The sequence below is a fragment of the Lycium barbarum genome, chromosome 12 (genome assembly GCF_019175385.1).
Source record: "Lycium barbarum isolate Lr01 chromosome 12, ASM1917538v2, whole genome shotgun sequence".
Classification (NCBI taxonomy): domain Eukaryota; kingdom Viridiplantae; phylum Streptophyta; class Magnoliopsida; order Solanales; family Solanaceae; genus Lycium; species Lycium barbarum.
In genome coordinates, this window is record NC_083348.1 from 101,273,902 (window position 1) to 101,293,390 (window position 19,489).

Here is a 19,489-nt window from a genome sequence, read left to right on the forward strand (position 1 = left end):
CTAAAGGTCTTTGAAATGTATATACTATTTCTTCATCTCCTCACTCAGCACTGTCTACCCTTTGGTTTACTGTAGTAGCACAGGTTAGGCATTATATCACGACCTTAATGATAAAATCTTATTTGATCAGGTAAAGTTGATTCTAGCACAATTTTCGTTATTCCTATAGGGTTGCTGTAGGTGTAGTGCTCTTGCATTGGTTAGAATTTTCACTCGATGAAAGAAAATGGTGAAGACAAATAAATGGGAGAAATTTGTCTGTTGCTTTCCATTGAAGAAGAGCTCCTATATATACAAGTGTATTATGTTATAAAATAAATATAAAATCTATACAAATTTGTCTAACTCCTATTGTCTTTGCACAGAACACTATGCAACCAAATATTATTTCTCCATACTTCCTCCATACAATGTTGCATGCTTGTAGAATAACTAGGAGAATCTTTTTGTTCCTCCATACTGCTGTCTCTGATCTGGAATATGATTTGGGCTGTGTGTCTTACATCTATTTTGGGTCAAATGATAAATTATTGAGAAGGCTGCAATTGACTTGGGCCTGGTCCAATTCGTTTGATATACTTGGGCTCCTTTGTTGAAGTTATGACCCTTTTTCCCTTTTCTTCTTCTTCACAGTTTCTCTGAAACTGATCTGGATCAATTTTATTTTTATTCTTGACATCCCCCCTCAAGTTGGAGGGAGACGAAGAAACACCCAACTTGCTAAGGATGAGATGGTGACTTGGGCCAGAAAGTGATTTTGTAAAGAGATCGGCCAGCTGGTCCTTTGAAGGAACAAAAGTCAAAGAAATGAGACCGGAAAGGTATTGTTGCCGGACGAAATGGCAGTCAAGTTCCACGTGTTTCGTCCTCTCATGAAACACGGGATTTCGAGCTATATGTATAGCTGCTTGACTGTCGGAATGAATTGGTATGGGAAGTTTAGGTGGAACTGAGAGATCGCTCAGTAGTCTAGTAAGCCAAGTCAACTCAGTCACAAGTCGTCGCATCGACCGGTACTCCGATTCAGCAGATGACAAAGAAATGGAGTCTTGTTTCTTGGATTTCCAGGAAATGGGAGATCCGCCTAGATTGATGAAGAACCCACTCACTGATTTTCGAGATTCGCGACATGAAGCCCAATCAGCATCGCAAAAAGCCTGAAGATGAAATGAAGGATGAGATGTCATGAAGATACCTTGACCTGGGTCATTTCACAAGTAGCTGAGGACTCTTAAAGCTGCATAAAAGTGATCCACACATGGTGTTTGCATATATTGACTAAGGGTAAGAACTGCAAATGATAAATCTGGTCGAGTGTGAGTGAGGTAGTTAAGTTTTCCTACTATATGTCTATAAACAGTAGGATCTGATAGCAAATTCCCTGATTTTGCAGATAATTTAGATGAAGGATCCAGGGGACAAGAAACATGAGGCATATGTGACACATCAAACTCACTCAACAGATCCAAGGTATATTTCCTTTGACAAACTATAACACCTTGTGTTTCTCTGATGATTTCCATGCCTAGAAAATAGTGTAAAGGGCCAAGGTCCTTGATTTGAAATTCTGAATGTAGAAATCCTTTGAGGCTGTTGATTTCCGTTGAGTGATTTCCTGTGATGAGAATATCATCCACATAAACTCCTACTATAGTAGTATATTCCCCTGATGACTTATAAAATAGGGAATAGTCATTAAGTGATGAAATGAAACCTTTAAACTTGAGAGCCCCTGCTAGCCTAGCATACCATTGCCTTGAGGCCTGCTTTAAACCATATAAGGACCTTTTCAGTTTGCAAACAAGATCAGTAGAAGTAGGAATTAAACCAGGAGGAAATTTCATATACACCTCTTCTTGCAAATCCCCATGCAAGAATGCATTGTTAACATCAAATTGTGAAATTTCCCATCCCTTTTTGACTGCAATAGCAATGAGACACCTGATTGTGGTCATCTTGACTACTGGGGAAAACGTCTCATTATAGTCAATGCCCTCCTTTTGAATATCCCCTCTAATAACAAGTCTTGCCTTTAACCTTTCAATAGTACCATCAGAATTCTGTTTTACCTTGTAAACCCATTTACAAGGTAAAGCTTTCCTTCCTTGGGGTAGATTGACCAATTCCCAAGTTTGATTATCCTGTAATGCCTTAAGTTCAACTTCCATTGCCTTTTTCCAACCAGGATGTGTAGAAGCTTCGTAATGACTATTAGGTTCTTTGATATTGGAGATAGAATGAAGAAAATGTTGATTTGGGACTGATAAAGCAGTAATAGATATGGTGGGAACAGGAATGGGTTGAGACATACAATTTGTAATATCACACATTGAAATGTTATTGCAGTAATAATCAAGTAGATAAGAAGGCAAAGTTCCTTTGTTTTCTCTAGTGGAAATTCTGGTAGGGAGAACAAGAGGTGTAGAAGTAGGAATGGAAGGTGAGATGGTTTGAGGTAGTGAAGGTGAATTAGTATGGTCTAATATGATAGTAGGTGAAGTGGATGATGAAGTTGAAGGATGATTTGAGGACTGAGTTGTAGATGGTGATGAAGTTGTAGGTGATAATGGTGTAGTGATAGTTTCATTTTGTATGGTTTTCTCATTGGAATTATTTGGTACGTTTGCTTGATTAGGGATATTAGAGAAGGGGAAAGTATGAGAACTTGCAGGTGTAGGACTAGGGAAAATGGTAGTTTGAGTGAATGAAGGATCTGAAAATGGAAAAATATGTTCATAAAAATGCACATTTCTGGACACAAGAATCTTTTTGGTTGCCAAGTCAAGTAATTTGTATCCCTTTTGATTGCTAGGATAGCCTAAGAAAACACAACATTTAGCTCTTGGTTCGAATTTTCCTCTATTTTGAGATAGAGTAGATGCATAACACAAACACCCAAAACATCTAAGAAATTGATATGTAAGCTTTTTCCCAAAAAGAACCTGATAAAGAGTTTTTCCTTTTAATACCTTTGATGGCATTCTGTTAATCAAGAAAGTAGCAGTTAAAATACATTCTCCCCAATATTCAATAGGAACCTTTGATTGAAATAACAATGCTCTTGCTATCTCAAGTAAATGCCTGTGCTTTCTTTCAACCACCCCATTTTGTTGTGGGGTGGCAACACAAGAAGTTTGATGTACAATACCTTGTGAATTGAGAAAAGTAGAAGCAGCATTGCTACTTCCTAATTCAAGGGCATTATCAGACCTGATCACTTTAACTTTAGTATGGAATTGTCTTTCAACCATTTTAAGAAAGCATTCTAGTACTGTGAAAGAATTACCCTTGGTGCTTAGCAAAAATGTCCATGTGGCTCTACTAAAATCATCCACAATTGTAAGAAAGTACTTGTAATTGTTGTGAGTGGTAACTTTATATGGCCCCCAGGTATCTATGTGGATTAAATGAAACACAGATTTAGTGGAAATGTCACCGTTATGAAAAGGAAGCTTTGTTTGCCTAGCTAAGGGACAGACATCACAAAAGCAATCAGAGTTTGAAGGAGTAGAGATAAAACTAATGTTCTTCATTGATGAAAATGGCATATGCCCAAGTCTGATGTGCCAAAGCTTTACATTGGAAATAGCATTGGCACAATTAGGGATAGAAAGTGAAGCTGGAACAGAAACAGAAACAGTAGAAACATTACTGCTATGACTACCTAAATAGGATAAAGAAACACCCTCATTAGACAATAAACTATTCTTGACACTGGTAGGCTGGAGTAGGTATAAACTTTCTTTGACTTCACCAAAAACTTGCGGCCTCTTCATTAAAGGGCCCTGCAACATACACCCAATAGAAGTAAATAAGAGTGTGCAAGTAAATTGATAGCAAAATCTGTGAACTGAAAGTAGATTGTATCTAAAACTGGGAACATGAAGAACATTTCTCAAGGTAAGATTAGGAAGAATAGTGACTTGACCAATGTGAGTGACAGTAATTTGATGGGAGTTAGACAGGTTAATACTTAAAGGTTTGTCTAGGAGTGTCATAGTTAGAAAAGCCTTATCATCAAAGCACATATGCTCAGATGCTCCTGAATCAATGATCCAGGAGCTAGAATTGAAAACTGAGAAAGAAGTACCAAAATACTTAGTTATAGTACCAGCAACAGAGTTTGCATTGATTTCTGAATTTCCTCCTGATGTTGACTCTGAAAGTTTTGCATGTTTGATCATTTGCATCACCTGTGAATGTTGTTCCTTGCTGAGATGTTGATTGAAACAGTTCATCTCCATGTTTTGGTTGTTCATCCTCTCAACTTCTTCTCCTGCTACTGCTGCATTTCCCTTTATGTTCTTAGTAAATTGAAAGTCATCAGGAAATCCTATTAGCCTGTAGCAATCATCAACAGTGTGTCCTATCTTCTTACAGTATGAGCAAGTCACATTAGGGTTATATTTAGATTTCTTTCCCTTAGAATGAAAGTTCATGTTTCTTTGAAAATTGTTCCCAGTTCTTTGTGGTGCTCCCAAATTCCTCTGATTTGCATTAAGCCTTGATGGTGGTCTTGGGTTTTTGTGAAAGTTTTGTGCGGGGCTGTTTACCATGAATGATGCAGAATCAGATGGAATAGAGGGGTTTACGTACACCTCTCTCTGATTCTCATCTTGCAAAAGCAGAGAATATGCAACATTGATGTTAGGAAGAGGATTCATCATTAGAATGGTTCCTCTTGCTTGAGAGTACACATCATTTAATCCCATGAGAAATTGGATAAGCTTCTCATCTTCTAGTGATTTCTGCAGTTTTGCCTTTCCTTCACAAATACACACACATTCACATTTCACACTGATATTTAATGATTCCAGTTCATCCCACAACCTCTTGAGTCTGGTAAAGTAACCTGCAATATTGAGTGTTCCTTGACATAAACCACTCAACTGCTTTTGCAGGTGGAAAAGTTTAGCCCCGTTAGATTGTCCAAACCTATGTTCTAGGCTCGTCCACAGTTCTTTAGCAGAACTGGAGTAGATTACACTGTCTGCTATGTCTTTGGACAAAGAATTGAGGAGCCAGGAAGTCACCATGTCATTACACCTGCTCCATGGTTGGTAGTCTGCTTCTTTTGAATCTGGAGCAACATGAGCACCTGAGATAAACCCCAATTTGTTCTTTGCTGATAATGCAATGAGTATGGTTCTTTTCCATCCCTGATATCCCCTTCCATCAAAAGGAGTGTTAACAAGAGCCATTCCAAGAGCATCCGAAGAGTGGAGAAAATAAGGATGATTTGAGTCGATTGTGGTTTGATTTGCAGCTGTTACTACTGCTGCTGGTGTATTAACAACAACTGCATTTTCTGCCATTGTAAATGATTGAGTGAAGTGATTTTTTTTTTTTTTTTTTTAGATGTATTTAGTGAAGAACTGATGTATTTTAGAGAGGAATTTAACCTTGCTCTGATACCATGAAAGAAAATGGTGAAGACAAATAAATGGGAGAAATTTTTCTGTTGCTTTCCATTGAAGAAGAGCTCCTATATATACAAGTGTATTATGCTATAAAATAAATATAAAATCTATACAAATTTGTCTAACTCCTATTGTCTTTGCACAGAACACTATGCAACCAAATATTATTTCTCCATACTTCCTCCATACAATGTTGCATGCTTGTAGAATAACTAGGAGAATCTTTTTGTTCCTCCATACTGAATATGATTTGGGCTGTGTGTCTTACATCTATTTTGGGCCAAATGATAAATTATTGAGAAGGCTGCAATTGACTTGGGCCTGGTCCAATTCGTTTGATATACTTGGGCTCCTTTGTTGAAGTTATGACCCTTTTTCCCTTTTCTTCTTCTTCACAGTTTCTCTGAAACTGATCTGGATCAATTTTATTTTTATTCTTGACATGGTAATCTTAGACTCTTGCTTTGGCCTGATGAAGAACAGTAGAGATGGGAAGAATTACAGTGCTAACGTAACTTGGCTTCACTTCCCCAGAGTACTTGAAAGCAGGTCAAATATGATTTCTTTAAGCTATTATTTTCCCAATGATTTATTTATTTCATCATTAATATTATTAAAACCGTTTAATTCTCATTAGTTACGATCTCATATGTAACATATATCCCCTTTATACCCATTTATCAAATACTATTAAACCCATTTAATTCTCATTCACTTGCTCCATATACAACATTCTCATATGCCCAACAAATCAACGTTGAAGAAATATTTCTTCAGGCTCGAGCCATTTGCCATCAACTGCAGTAAGGTTTTACTAATCTTCTCACCCTTTCTCTCTTTTTGCTTTAGTAAAGTTAATTTTCATTATGGTCTTAGGTCTAACAATTTCCAGGTGGAAGCATGGTAAGAAGTAATCTAAGCATTGATTTGTTATCATAATGCTCTAAAGTAAAGTTGTTATCATAGATTATTTGATGATAAATTAGGATTTTTTTTATTGCAATAAGAAGAGACAAAGATTTCTCATGTTTGAGGTTCGTTGCTCAAAAGCACTGAAAGAGTAATAGTAATATATATTGTACTTAGATTTATAGGCAGTGCAAAAATTTGGATGAAGTCATAGAGCCCGTTTGGATTGGCTTATAAGTTGCTTATAAGCTGTTTTCAGCTTTTTTGAGTGTTTGACTGGTCAGCTTAAAGTCATTTTCTGCATAAAATAAGCCCAAAAAAATAATTGAACCCGTTTGACTTAGCTTATTTAAATTAGCTTATAAGCTGTCAAAAAAAATAAGTTAGCCTACCCCAACTTATTTTTTTTTGGCTTATAAGCTGTTTCCAGCTTATAAGCTGCTTATTTTAAGCCCATCCAAACAGGCTCTAATCTGGTTTTCTGATAGTTGTGTGAGCTCTAATGATGAAATTTAGGTTTTCATAGCTTAAAAATGTGAAATAAAAATCCTATTTATATTTGTACGTGCATAAACATCATTTTTCCTATCTCGATTAAATTATTGAAAAAATTTACTAATTTTCTCAACCGCGCAGTACTAAACAGGGGAAAGGATCCCCGAATTTCCTTTTAATTTGGCGACACGGATAACAGTTTCGGTAGAAAGAAATTTAAGAGACATGTGAATGTACAATAAACAATTCTTGCCTTCTTGGCATGTTAAGCATCTCTGACTTTTCTAATAGAACACTAATTTTTCACCAAAAACAAAACGAAAAATCATTATAGAGGCTATGTTCATCATAGGTTCTAGGATGCAAAATTTTCTTAATTGGTTGAATGTTAAATGTCATTATATGTGAAAACAAAATTTCAAGTTAACTTTAGTAGAGTAGAGTTATTTGTTAGAATAAGATTTTTTTAATGATTAATGTTTGTAAAATGAAATCTTCGTAACCGTGCGAAGCGCGGATTTGTTCTCTAGTTAGTATAAAAAGATTATTCTTTTTTTTTAAAATTGTGATTGTATTAGTGTTGGAAAAAAATATTCATTTAGATCTTTACGTTACCTCGGAATATATATCTTTTTGGGTCATCTACATTTGTCATTGAAATAAATGATACAAAATAAATGAAGGCCTCGTATTACAGTTTGGCTTTAGATCACCAAATTATTGATCCGTCCCTGTAGCTCCACGTATAATTGAAAAGAGAAATTATACACAAGTAACGTCCACCTAACTAACTAATTGACCAGCACTAAGTTGCGAAAATTTGAATTCGTAATATTATACGTATTTCAGATCCTTGCTATTACCATACATGGGGGCATCAACTTCGGCTGACTATAGGAATTAAGATATCGGGTCATTGGGTTGCCGACAATATTATGCATCGAGTATAATATATTCTACTCCCTCCATTTTAATTTATACGATTGTAATTTGATTTGACACGGAATTTAAAAAATAAAAGAAAACTTTTGAATCTTGTGGTCTAAAACAAATCAAAGATATTTGTCTGATTATAAATCATATCATTAAGCGTAAAAGGTAAAATTTAAAGTTAAATTGTTGCCAAATGAGGAAATGTGTCATTCTTTTTAGACTGACTAAAAAAGAAAGTGTCATATAAATTGGGACGGAGGGATAAATAGCAAGCGTTTGGCCATGAGTTTTGAAACCATGGTTTCAAACCAGCGTTTGGACATACGTTTTTAAGCATGGTTTTAATTTTTTTAAATGTAAAATTTAACCCATAAGTTTATATTTTGTAAAAGAAAGACCCATAAGTTGGTAGATATTTTTAACAATTACCCCCATCAATCATTTACCAATCTCATTAACTTCCACCAAATTTTATTTATGTCTACCAACCTTTTAATTTTGTAAAAAAAAGACTGATAGTTTAATTTTATTTATTGAACTAAAACTTGATCAATTGATGTTGTATTTTTAGAAAGGTCTTCTAGTATTAATTTTGAGCCAGTTATTATGAATTGGCGTATTAATTTTGTTATGAACTATGACTTGCTCATTTGGTAAGATTGTATAAGCATTGAGAATGTTTTGATAGTTTTCACAACTTGTGAGGTTTTTATGGCTATAAGAGAAAATACTCCTTAAAATATCCAAATTGCATGTCCAAACATGGCTTCAAACCATGTCCAAACGGGGCCTTAGATTAATGATTTTATCCGATGTCTTTGAAGAGGACAGTGCATAGATTAAAATCACTTGATTACCTCGTGCATAAATAAGAAAATTTAATTTTCTTTCTGAGACCGATTAGGAAAAATATCACATCAATTAGGACGGATACAAGTTCTTTTCGATTCTTTTATGTCGTTCTTATGTTCAAATCAGAGACGGAGCCACCTCAGAAGATACGAGTTAGGTAGCCCTGTAGATTTAACTCAAACTCTATATCTATGTTTAGAAAAGTATTTAATATATAGAGATAATATATCTAGAATATAATATGTAAATCAAATTATGGGTCGTCAAATCATAAACTTAAAATCATGGTTCAAATATGGATAAATTCTTTTCACCAAAAAGTGTAGAAAAAAGGACCGTATTGGTGAGTTGTGAATTTTGACTAATTAATACAAAAGTAGTAATTGATGATTCGGTGCATGAGATTGTATTGAAGAAAAATAAGTGACCTGGAACACATGTGAGTTTGTCAGTTTCCTTTAATGGCTTTTGTCGCAACTGGCAACTTGGAGAATAGCAAATAGAGACATGAAATCATGGTGGAAACAGCTACACCACCATTACATGGATGCTATAGTTGTTCCCAATTGTTGAGCTTTTCCCTTTCGTTTCTTTTTTAAGATATTAAATGTAGAACCGCCAAATCGGACAGACTGAATTAGCAAACAGTTTGATTTTATTAGTTTTATGTTTGTTCCCTTCTTATTAACGACTCTTTGTCCCAAAGATGTGGTACATTCTTTTTAGCCTTTACAAAATGGGATGTCTTTTTATATATTACTCTATGACTTATATCTACATAAAATTTTAAACCTTATTTTAGAGCACACAATTTAAAAAGTATTTCTTCTCTCGTAAACATTTAATCAAAAAAATACTCTCTCCGTCTCATAATAAGTGTCGCCTTAAACAAAAACACGCATATTAAAAAATTAATAATGCAATTTGAAGTGTACTAAGTTACCCCTATATAATAAAATAAATTACTTTTTCCTCTTGATTAGAGCATGCACAAGTAATAATCTTTTTGACATTAGTAACCCAATACCAAGTTACTATGTGGCTTTTTCAATTATTATTTAAAAGTTACTTTAACTTGTCATTTTTTGTCTAAGGATAGAGTTGGAAAAAACTAGTCAATGTATGTCTTGGTTTCCTAAGATGACACTTATTATGAGATAATTTTTTTTTAGCTAAAGTGACACTTATTATGGGACGGAGGGAGTAAAACATAAATTAAGGTGCCATTCGGCCATAAAAATTATTCACTTTTTTCTGGATTTTTTTTTCACTTTTGAGCATTTGGCCATAAATATTCCGAATACAACTTGAAGTTGTATTCCAGAATACCAAAAACTCAAAAAACTTGTTTTTCAAAAAAAAAATTACTTTTTTCACTTTTTTACAACTACATTTCACCAAAAACTACAATTTCAAAAACTATGGCCAAACAAACTCCAGCTCCAACTTCAAAAATTCCAAAAAAGTGAATTTGTTTTTGGTATCTATGGCCAAACGCCTGCTAAGAGAGGGGGAATAGTTGAAAACACAACACTTGGAATTCTTCAGTCTGAAGAAGACTGAAAACAATGGCAAGCATTACAAGAATGGTCTTTAACAATTATTCCCAATAGTTTTGACTTGAGAAGGCTCCAGCCAGACACCATATATAAAATGTCGAACCAAACATACCATAGCTTTACTTGTGAAAAAACCCAGTAAGAGTTAAAAAGAATATGTTTATTTCTATTATATTTCCTTATTACAGTCAAATCTTCAAACATTGCTAATCCTGAGTGTCACTTCCACAAGGAAATTCTCATCACAAATAATGTTAATGAAACAAAGTAGTTACATAACTGAGCATGTACACGAATAGCTACTTTGGACATTCCACATGTGGTTAACTTAGACAGCAATAACTTCGCTACATTTGTGCCTGGAACATGTCGATGTGATTTTACGAATGCTTCTAATAAGGAATTCAGCAAAACAACTTCAAGTTGATGGAATCCTGGAGACCTCTACCAATATCCTATGTAGGGCTTGAGGCTTGGAGAAAAAAGGCGAGTGATCAGCACCCTTAAGATGAAATACTCGTTCTGGAGGATTATTGCTAATCATGTTTTGCTGTAAGGCTATTGGTATTGCATTATCTTCTGCTGTTTCTATATAAAACCGCCTAACAGAACCATACTTGGAGTCAGATAGACAAAGCTTCTCCAAAACTGGGGAAAAGGGAATTGGCCTCATTGAGACAGATGCTAATGCAACATCCTGTACCAAATTCAAATGGTAAGAGGAAAAAACTTGGAATATCCAACAATGCCAAGTCCCCCACAGGTATTCATTTAGCAGAGACTGAATTTGTATGTAAAGATAACAGCTAGAGAAAACTTAATCTGCCCATTTCAAAACCAAAAGAAAAAAACAGTTTGTCTTTCCCTTACCTTCCAATAAAACCGACAATTAGAAATTACAGGTTTAGGCATCCCATGATCAGTCGATACATATAAGCAGCTTTACTCCCAAACATTTTCTCCCAACTCCTAATTTGTAGTGATCTAGAGCAGTAATGGAAATTACAAAGATTTCCAAAAATTATGTTTTAGAGTTAGGATACATGGATAGAAAGTAAAAGTATCACATAGAAGAGTCCATTTTAGCATTTATGGGAAAGCTGGAAAGGCAGGAATACTTCACTATCTATAACTCGTAGACAGCATACCTTAGCAGGACTATGGTTGAATAACAAGTCCCTGAGGAGTGACTTGTCCAAATCAATAGCGGTTGGAGGTTTGTCGTTCCCATTGGCATAAACAAATATTTGACACTGTCTCATAAGGTCATTTGAATCTGTCTGCAATGACTATGAATTTTGTTAACAACAGGTAAACCTTTTTTTTTTTTTAATAAAGGTAACATAACAACAGGTAAACTTAAAACACAATTAGTCAAACAAGCAGCAAAACAACTTCAACCACTATTGTTCAAGGTACCAAGGGATCTGAGATCTGTAATCCTTTTGCGTGGAATGATATTTTACCATCCCATATTAATTCGATAAATAGAGGAATGGCGGAAAACAAGAGCAGGAGATTCTTTTAATTCTAATTCACCTCATTCTAGAATTACAATAACAAATGAAGTTTCAGGAATTTAGTTGAGCCAATTTTGGAGGGACTGTAAAAGTTGGTGCACAAGGTGAGTCATCAATCTCTCTCTCCTCCAGAGAGGATTTCGGGACAATTTACCTTCAATCTTCTCGATGTCATTTCGACAAGCACAGTTTCTTCAAGAAACCAAAGACGATCATTCACATGTTTTTCTTCAAAACTATATAGAAGAGCATATAGTTCACTCCTTCACCAGAAACATATTGCATGCGTCCTTGCAGGTTATCATGATGAACAGTAGATCCCTTGAAGCATGTCACAGAAAAAATGCAGAGCAGTGACATTCCTAATTTTCAAGAGTGAAGTTTAAATTTCTTCACGAGTATATCATGGCATCCAAGTCCTCAATGATGAACCAGTGACGCTTACTCAAACATGGTAACCTTAAGAGCAAGAGCTGACGGACCCAGCTTAATTGGTCACTAGAGAAAAAGTGACAGTTATCATGTAGTTTAATTGTCATAGCCCCTACCTAAGATACATGCCCCAAATATCCACAAGAGAAAACTACTTTAAAAGTCTACCAGAGATGATCGGCACATAAAAGCTAAGACAAGGGGTTAAGTGCGGGTTTCCTGAATAATCGAGCAATGTGCTCAATCAAAGGAGATATGTAATGTAAACTTACAAGGACAAAGGTCAAATTGTGTGCATGGTGCAGATTTCGGAAGAACCAATTGAAAGCAGTTAATCAAAATGACCAACTTTTACCTTTTGTGAGAAAATATCAAGGGCGCTTTGTCCACTAGTGAGCATTGCAGCAGCAACAAACACAGCTTTCGCAACCTTACAGGAATATAGCTCCATCGCAAAAGATATACATGCACCGCCAAAATCATGTCCCACCAAAATCACCTACATGATTAAAGAAATGATTCCAAATTTCATTCAACCATGGCAGAGCAAAAATAATTATGAACAAGGGTGATAAGGATTTTCCTCTGTGGTTAGGTTGGGGTTTGGAGATCTCACAAATCTCAGCATTCATATCTTCAAGTACTAGGAAGTAATATATTCAAGCTCTATTTTACTACTAATTGACTTGCCCAACGAGAGTAAGAAAACAGATTATTCAATATAAAAGCAAGAAAACTTTTCCTTTCTTTCTTATCATCAATTCCTGATCTTCATCTACCTAATGCAACAAACAAGTAGCTAGGGGCAGGGGAGTTTAAGTTTCATTCTTTTTTATGTATACACACAGCTAGTACATATGATAAATGATGATATGACCTTTTCTGTCTTGTTCCCCTGTTTTCTGATTTAGATACAACACTTTGGATCACTTGTCTTTAGTTTAATTTAGATGAATTATATTGAAACAGCTTGAAGTTTTGCGTCTCAGGGATGTGACTGCTTATCCTTTTGTAAGTCCTCATTTGAGAAGAAATGGAAGTAGGTTGTGAATACTGAATAGCGTCTATTACAGCAACAATGAGCAGAATCTTCTCTCAATCACAACAGACAATGGAGAAGAATGTGCTTCTGAATTCAGGTACCAGAGTATTGGAACAGCTAACTTGGCAAAGCATAAAAAGTTTCTAAAGTCACACCTTTTTAATATATGAAGTTCTTGTAAACACTTTACCAGTCGATCTCTAGTACCAAGAACTAGGAAGCATATAGTTTTATTTAAAGCTCTTAACTTCCAAAAGAACACAAGAATTAATAATGGATTCAGTGGGAAACAGACAGCTAGATGCAGAACTAACCTTCTCTCCATCAGCAAGCTTTTCAAGCAAATCAGTGAGCGGCTGTACATATTGCAATAGGCTGGCAATGCTATTCGTGTCAAAAGAATGAATGCCTGAACCAGTTAAATCAACCGCAGTAACTTTGAACCCAGCATCTTCTAAAAGTGCAATGGTTTTATACCAACACCAGGCCCCAAAACCACCACCATGAACAAGGACAAAATGGTTCGTCTCTAAATCATCAACCTTTACTTCCTGCCAAAGATAGACATCAAGAAGACTGAACTTAGACAAACTCACACGATGACACCATAGTAGCAAGCAAAAGGACTGGTCTTATTTATTTATTTAGGGGGGATAAACAGCAAAAAGATTGTCTCTTTAGTATTCCATAGCAAAAAGAAGCCAATTGCCATATATATGATAACGTAAAAACAAGAAAAAAGAAGGAAGCTAAATTGTAATGAGGCGTCAATTTACACTTTCCTGCTGAGTTGCCTGGAACTACTTGATAGAAGTTCCGTGACTACAAATGAAAATACGCTCTTGACCAAGTCTAAGCTAAACCTAAAAAATGGCTCAATTTCTGTCATATCTATTTCAGATTGCGGTAGTAATTTTAGTATCAATAAGATGTTGGACTAGATTGTCCATTTTTGCAGGAAAAATGAATCATCCTCACGTCTCACCTGCAGACTGGAGCTTGGCAGATCTGTGTACTGCCAAGAGGGTTCAATGTTCCATTCATCACAAAATACTTTACATATAGGAGAGTTACATATATAAAACATTAAATGTGTACATACATGTTATTGAATTCCTAGACACAACTCACAAGTGAAGTTTCTAAAGAAATGTTTTAGTGGGTTTGAAATGATGCATGAGGTTTTATGTTTAAATCACATCAGTAACACGTAGTTGTGCTTTTTTCATATTTTTTTTCAAAACCTAATACCACCGTTTTTTTCTTATTAAAACAATAACTAATACAATACCGTTTTGTATCTTCAGAAATGTATTCGTATTGGTTAGACAATAAGGTAATGTTAAAGTGAAGGGTGAACACCATTTTCTGCTGCCCTACATATTAATATAGTTAACTACTTCCAAGCAAGAGAATTTTTGAAGTTACTTAATGATGCACTGAAGAATTGACCTAACCATACCATAAGTTAGTTTTGACATAAATAAATGCTACTCCTTCCGTTTCAAAAGTTAGTTTTGACATAAATAAATGCTACTCCTTCTGTTTCAACTTTTTTGGCATATAGTTTGACTTGGCACGGAGTATAAAAAGAACGATTTTTTAAATTTGTGGTCTTTAATATATTATAACACCTGTGTCGTTGTGTGGTCTTAATTTATGTTGCTTGGACTCTTCACTTTTGGTGCTGCATTGGAAACCCGCACCCGAGTCCGAGCAACTTATGTCTTAATCATGTCATAACATTTTTGTGGCTAAACAAGCTTCTCATTAATAAAATACAGAAATGCACCATTATTTATTAATGGACTAATAAGGAAATAGCGACAAAGTAGAACAGAGGGAGTAGCTTTATTTTTTTGGTGAAGCCCCTTCATCTTAAAATTTCACTGCCTGCCCAAGGACAGGAGGCAATTCTAAATAGCATAATAAACAATTCTTAGTGTATCAGTCTAATTCGTAACAAAATTTTCTACCTTGATTTTAAGTGCATTATTCACATGATGCACAGAATCTAATCTATCAATTGGAATACAGCAATCGCTCAAAAGCTATGAACTAATCGCCGACAAATAGGGAATTATATATAGGAACAAAGAAAAGCAAATCAAGCAATGCCAGAATTGGAAAGTAAATAATAGAAGTGCAAACATGAAAAAAAAAAAAAAACATATTTAAGTGTCTTACATTCTTTTTTGATCTGTCTTGATATATTTAGTAAGTTGATAATTCAAACACGATACGTAGCAAGTTTAAAACCACAAAATTGAAACGACATTACACACATTTAATTTAGAATCACAATATTGAAAAGTGTCGGTCGTGTCCAATCAAACGAAGACACTAATTGGGAGTAATACCTGATTGAGAAGCTGATGAGGCTGAAGAAGAGGATCAGTAAGAGAGCGCGCTCTAGAGCTAGACGAACGCGGCAACGGTTGATTCTTCTTCGAATTCGGATATCTAAGCGAACTTGAACGATCAAACGGAACGTTAACACCAGCACCAACGCCGTTCTGTAACAGAATAGCGGCGGCGATAGCGCAATCGTCTCTTTTTGACGATCGATTATTCCTAGACCACCTGTTACTCCCGTTATTAACGGACGGTGTTGATTGATTTGATGAACGTTTGGAATATTGCCGTTTCTTCACGGGGCCTGGAGTAGTACTACTACTCCGTGAGAAACATAACCCCATTTCTCTGATTGATATTCTCACATGCAACAGCTTTGTATTTATATGTACAGTTTGAATTACGTATATGTAAAAGTATCTGATGCGCTCGCCCAAAGCGGTTGAGAGTTGAGGGAGATGAAGATGGTTACCAGTACCACCACTACTGCTTTATTTGCTTAGAACGAACTGTTTTCACAAGTAAAGGTGATAAAAAGTGTGTAACGTGGATATCAAGATGGGCATGATTTTGACCATTATTACTAAAATAACCTCCTTCTTTTTTTTTCCTTACTAATTTTCGAACTCTTTTATTTCATTTTGGAAAAAGGAGAAATAAAAGGTGACGTGTGTAAGATGTGGCAAATAAATATATTTAATGATGATTTATGGGGTATCATTGACTTGCATAAATATGTCATTGTTTTAATTACATGCATCGACCTTTAGTAGAAAATGTATCGGGTTTTATGACTTATTGCGGTGAATGCATATAATTAAAAGAGATGATATATTTTATGTGATTACTTAATTATCGAATAGACGAATGAAACAAACAATTTTTTTTTTTTAAAATTTGAACCGAAAGTGTTTAATTGAAACACTAAAGTTAAGGGGTTGAATTGGAACCTGACTTAATTCGAATATCTAAGTGGATATTGACAAATTTAAAGGGCTACCTATGTATTAAGCCTTAATTTTTTTTTTCCTACTTATAGTTCGTGTCACTTTTTAAAAATTTTGTCTTGTTATATTCTCTTATAACCTACTACAATGTTTTTTGCACCTCCATTCGATTATAATTTTGGACAAAATGAATAGATCTTTCTTTTGGACAAAAATGGATCCGCTCCTTGCTATCCTTAGTAAAATTAGTACTCCTACTCAAATGCTTAAGGGAATATTTGAGAAACAAATGGTATATATTAGAGCGCGGGGCATGGTTTCATAAATTAAAATGAAAAACTTGATTGCTTTTTTGAGGGAAAGAGACGTTTTAAAAGTAAGATTTTGCCAACCTAATAACATGCCATTCTATGCGGTTTCCCACTAACTTGCTCGTGTCACCTTACCTCGAAAGCTCCTTTTCCCTGTTCTAACAAACACACCTGTTTTTTTCTTCTTCTTTTTTTAGCAATTGCACTTTACATCTCATTTTACCTAATTTATTCTTTGCTTAATTAGTCTACTATTATGTCATCCGAAGTTTAAATCGATATAATTTTATTTGTGTTATCTAAAATTTATTTCTAAAATGATTGTTAAATACTGAATTAAAATAGTATTAGAATAGGCCATATTTGTGTAGAGCAACTTTAACAAAGCTTTCCTAATTGTATATGGACAATGCTCATGATTTTTACAACGTTGGGAAAACAAGAAAACAAAGATTACATGTACTTGCAAGTTGTAAATGATGGGAAATGGGAAAAAAACACCACCTTTCTCTTTTTTGTTGGTTAGTAAAATTTAAATTGGAAAAAGTGAATCTCTGTCATTTCATTGTAGACAACAGCATGGAACATGAGTGAACTTTTTTTTTTTTTTTTTTTTTTTTTGACTCAAAGCTGTATTGAATTTTCTTCCGGAACCAACCAAGATTTAGGTACTTATTATCTCTTTTTGCTATTTCTTCCTGTGAAACTAATAAATCCTATAAATAAATAGAAAAAATAAATGTTACAATAATTTATTCTTTAAATTCCTTTGCCCACCAAATTTTGATCACGTGGTACGAGAGGAAAAGAACAAAGAAAAGACCCATGAATTTCCGTCATTCCGTGTAAATATTGAACATATATACTAGGACTTCTAGATCAAGTTTAGATTCCAATATCATTCCCTTAAAATAATAATATATGTTTGACTAACCTTTTGAAATGTCAAAGTGCTTCTTTTCTAGATAATCGCGTATATTAGAAAATGAAGGTGGTTGGTAAAAATATAAATGTTTTTGAGGGTAGCTAAATGTAAAAGATAGCTTTTAAGCACATTCCCAAAAGTAAGTGCGTTTAATAGTTTTTGGACAAAAATTCAAATTTACTAAACTAATTAGAAGTAACTTTATAGAATTCGGAACATATCCATTAAATTTCCGTATTGGTTTTTATTTAAGATGTACTAATAGTAAGCTGGAGAAATGATTAAAGTAAAAATATTTAAGATATAAGATTATGTGAACTATTTGAAGTAGGATTTGTTTTTTTAAAAAATAGACTATTGTTTTTAATTTTTCAGCAAATTATGGTAGCTGACACACAAACTATTATTCTACAAAAGTAGTTTCAACGTATATATATTTTAACAAAAAAATACACCTTTCAGAATAGTTAATTTTGATAACTTAACCAAACAAACTACTCCGTCTATTTGTGCATCACTGTTGTCTATTTGTGAATTGCTTATCCGTTAACGAGAGAAAAAAACTAAACTCACTTACACATGACCACTTTAAAAGAATCAAAGGTTGTGGTTGTATGATAATATTTCTTTATTCTTAATAAAAGATTTCAGGTTTAAACCTTTAGTATGGAATAATCTTAGATAAGAGTATTTTACTCTAAAGTGATTTTTTTTAGCGCGAATCCGATTTAATCAGGCTCCAAAGTGCAACGAGAGGATTGAAAATGGGGTTCATTAGCTTCTGAGTCCAGGTCCTGCTCAGATGTCAGCATATAAAGAAACAATGAAAGCACTATATAAACCATGATTCTCTCTGCTGGTAGCTAGCGATTTGAGTATTAACTAACGAAATCGTTCGTTCACTCGTCTTAGCATTCATTAGCTAAGATGTTCGGCAACATTAGCTGCCTGGTAGGTGTGCGGCAACCCTTTTCATAGTACGGCTAATTATGATGATGGGGCAAAAGGACCAACTCATTAATAGTTACCAGGTCTAGGTGGTAGTTGAACGGCCCATGAACACTATTACCCCTTTTCTTTTATGAGAAAATTACACTGTTAGCCATGATATTAAATTTAGGAACAAAATGATTTCTTCAATAATAGCAGATTTTATTTCTTTTTGGCACATTTACATCTGGTCATTTATTTCCTAAATTTAGGATTCACATTTAAAATTATTCCACTAAACGAGGGATTGTGGCCCACTTTAGTTTACATACGTTTCCTCAATGTTTTCATGGAGTTATTTATGGCAGTGAGACTCTATTTCTCTTTCTTCTTTATTAACATTTAAAATTAATTATGAGTATAACTCATTATACCAATAATATAATGAGTATATAATTATAATAAGAGATGTATATTACTAATTATAATTATACTAGTAATTAGTTATTAATACTGGGTATAAATAATTATACCAATAATATTATGAGTATAATTATAATATGTGATGTATATTACTAATTATACTAGTATATATATTTGGTATAGTTTATAATATATTTACAGAAAGAAAATGTATCATATGTATTGTCTATATATGTAAGAAGTCTTTTGTTTGTATACATATAATTTTTAAAAAATATATACATAGTATAATATACATATTATACTGAACAAGTGATGCATAAACTGAAATATATATTAAATATATCAATATACATATTATACGGAACATGTGATGCATAAACTGAAATATATATTAAATATATCAATGTTACAACGAAATATTCTGCTAAACATT

General features: G+C 34.1%; 1 protein-coding gene across 2 annotated transcripts; it reads right to left on the bottom strand.

Moving 5' to 3' along the window:
* Window positions 1-10,313: 10,313 nt before the first annotated feature.
* LOC132622186 (putative methylesterase 11, chloroplastic) lies at window positions 10,314-16,026 on the bottom strand. Of its 2 annotated transcripts, none has more exons than XM_060336743.1 (5): window positions 15,523-16,026; window positions 13,477-13,713; window positions 12,476-12,619; window positions 11,317-11,457; window positions 10,314-10,865 (listed from the first exon to the last, which is right to left on the bottom strand). In XM_060336743.1, exons 1-5 carry the CDS (start codon window positions 15,859-15,861, stop codon window positions 10,587-10,589), a joined length of 1,140 nt encoding a protein of 379 aa, XP_060192726.1. In that variant the 5' UTR covers window positions 15,862-16,026; the 3' UTR covers window positions 10,314-10,586. The 2 variants fall into 2 exon arrangements, with proteins under 2 accessions (XP_060192726.1, XP_060192727.1); XM_060336744.1 differs by having other exon boundaries at window positions 11,317-11,448; window positions 15,523-16,025.
* Between the last annotated feature and the right edge of the window lie 3,463 nt (window positions 16,027-19,489).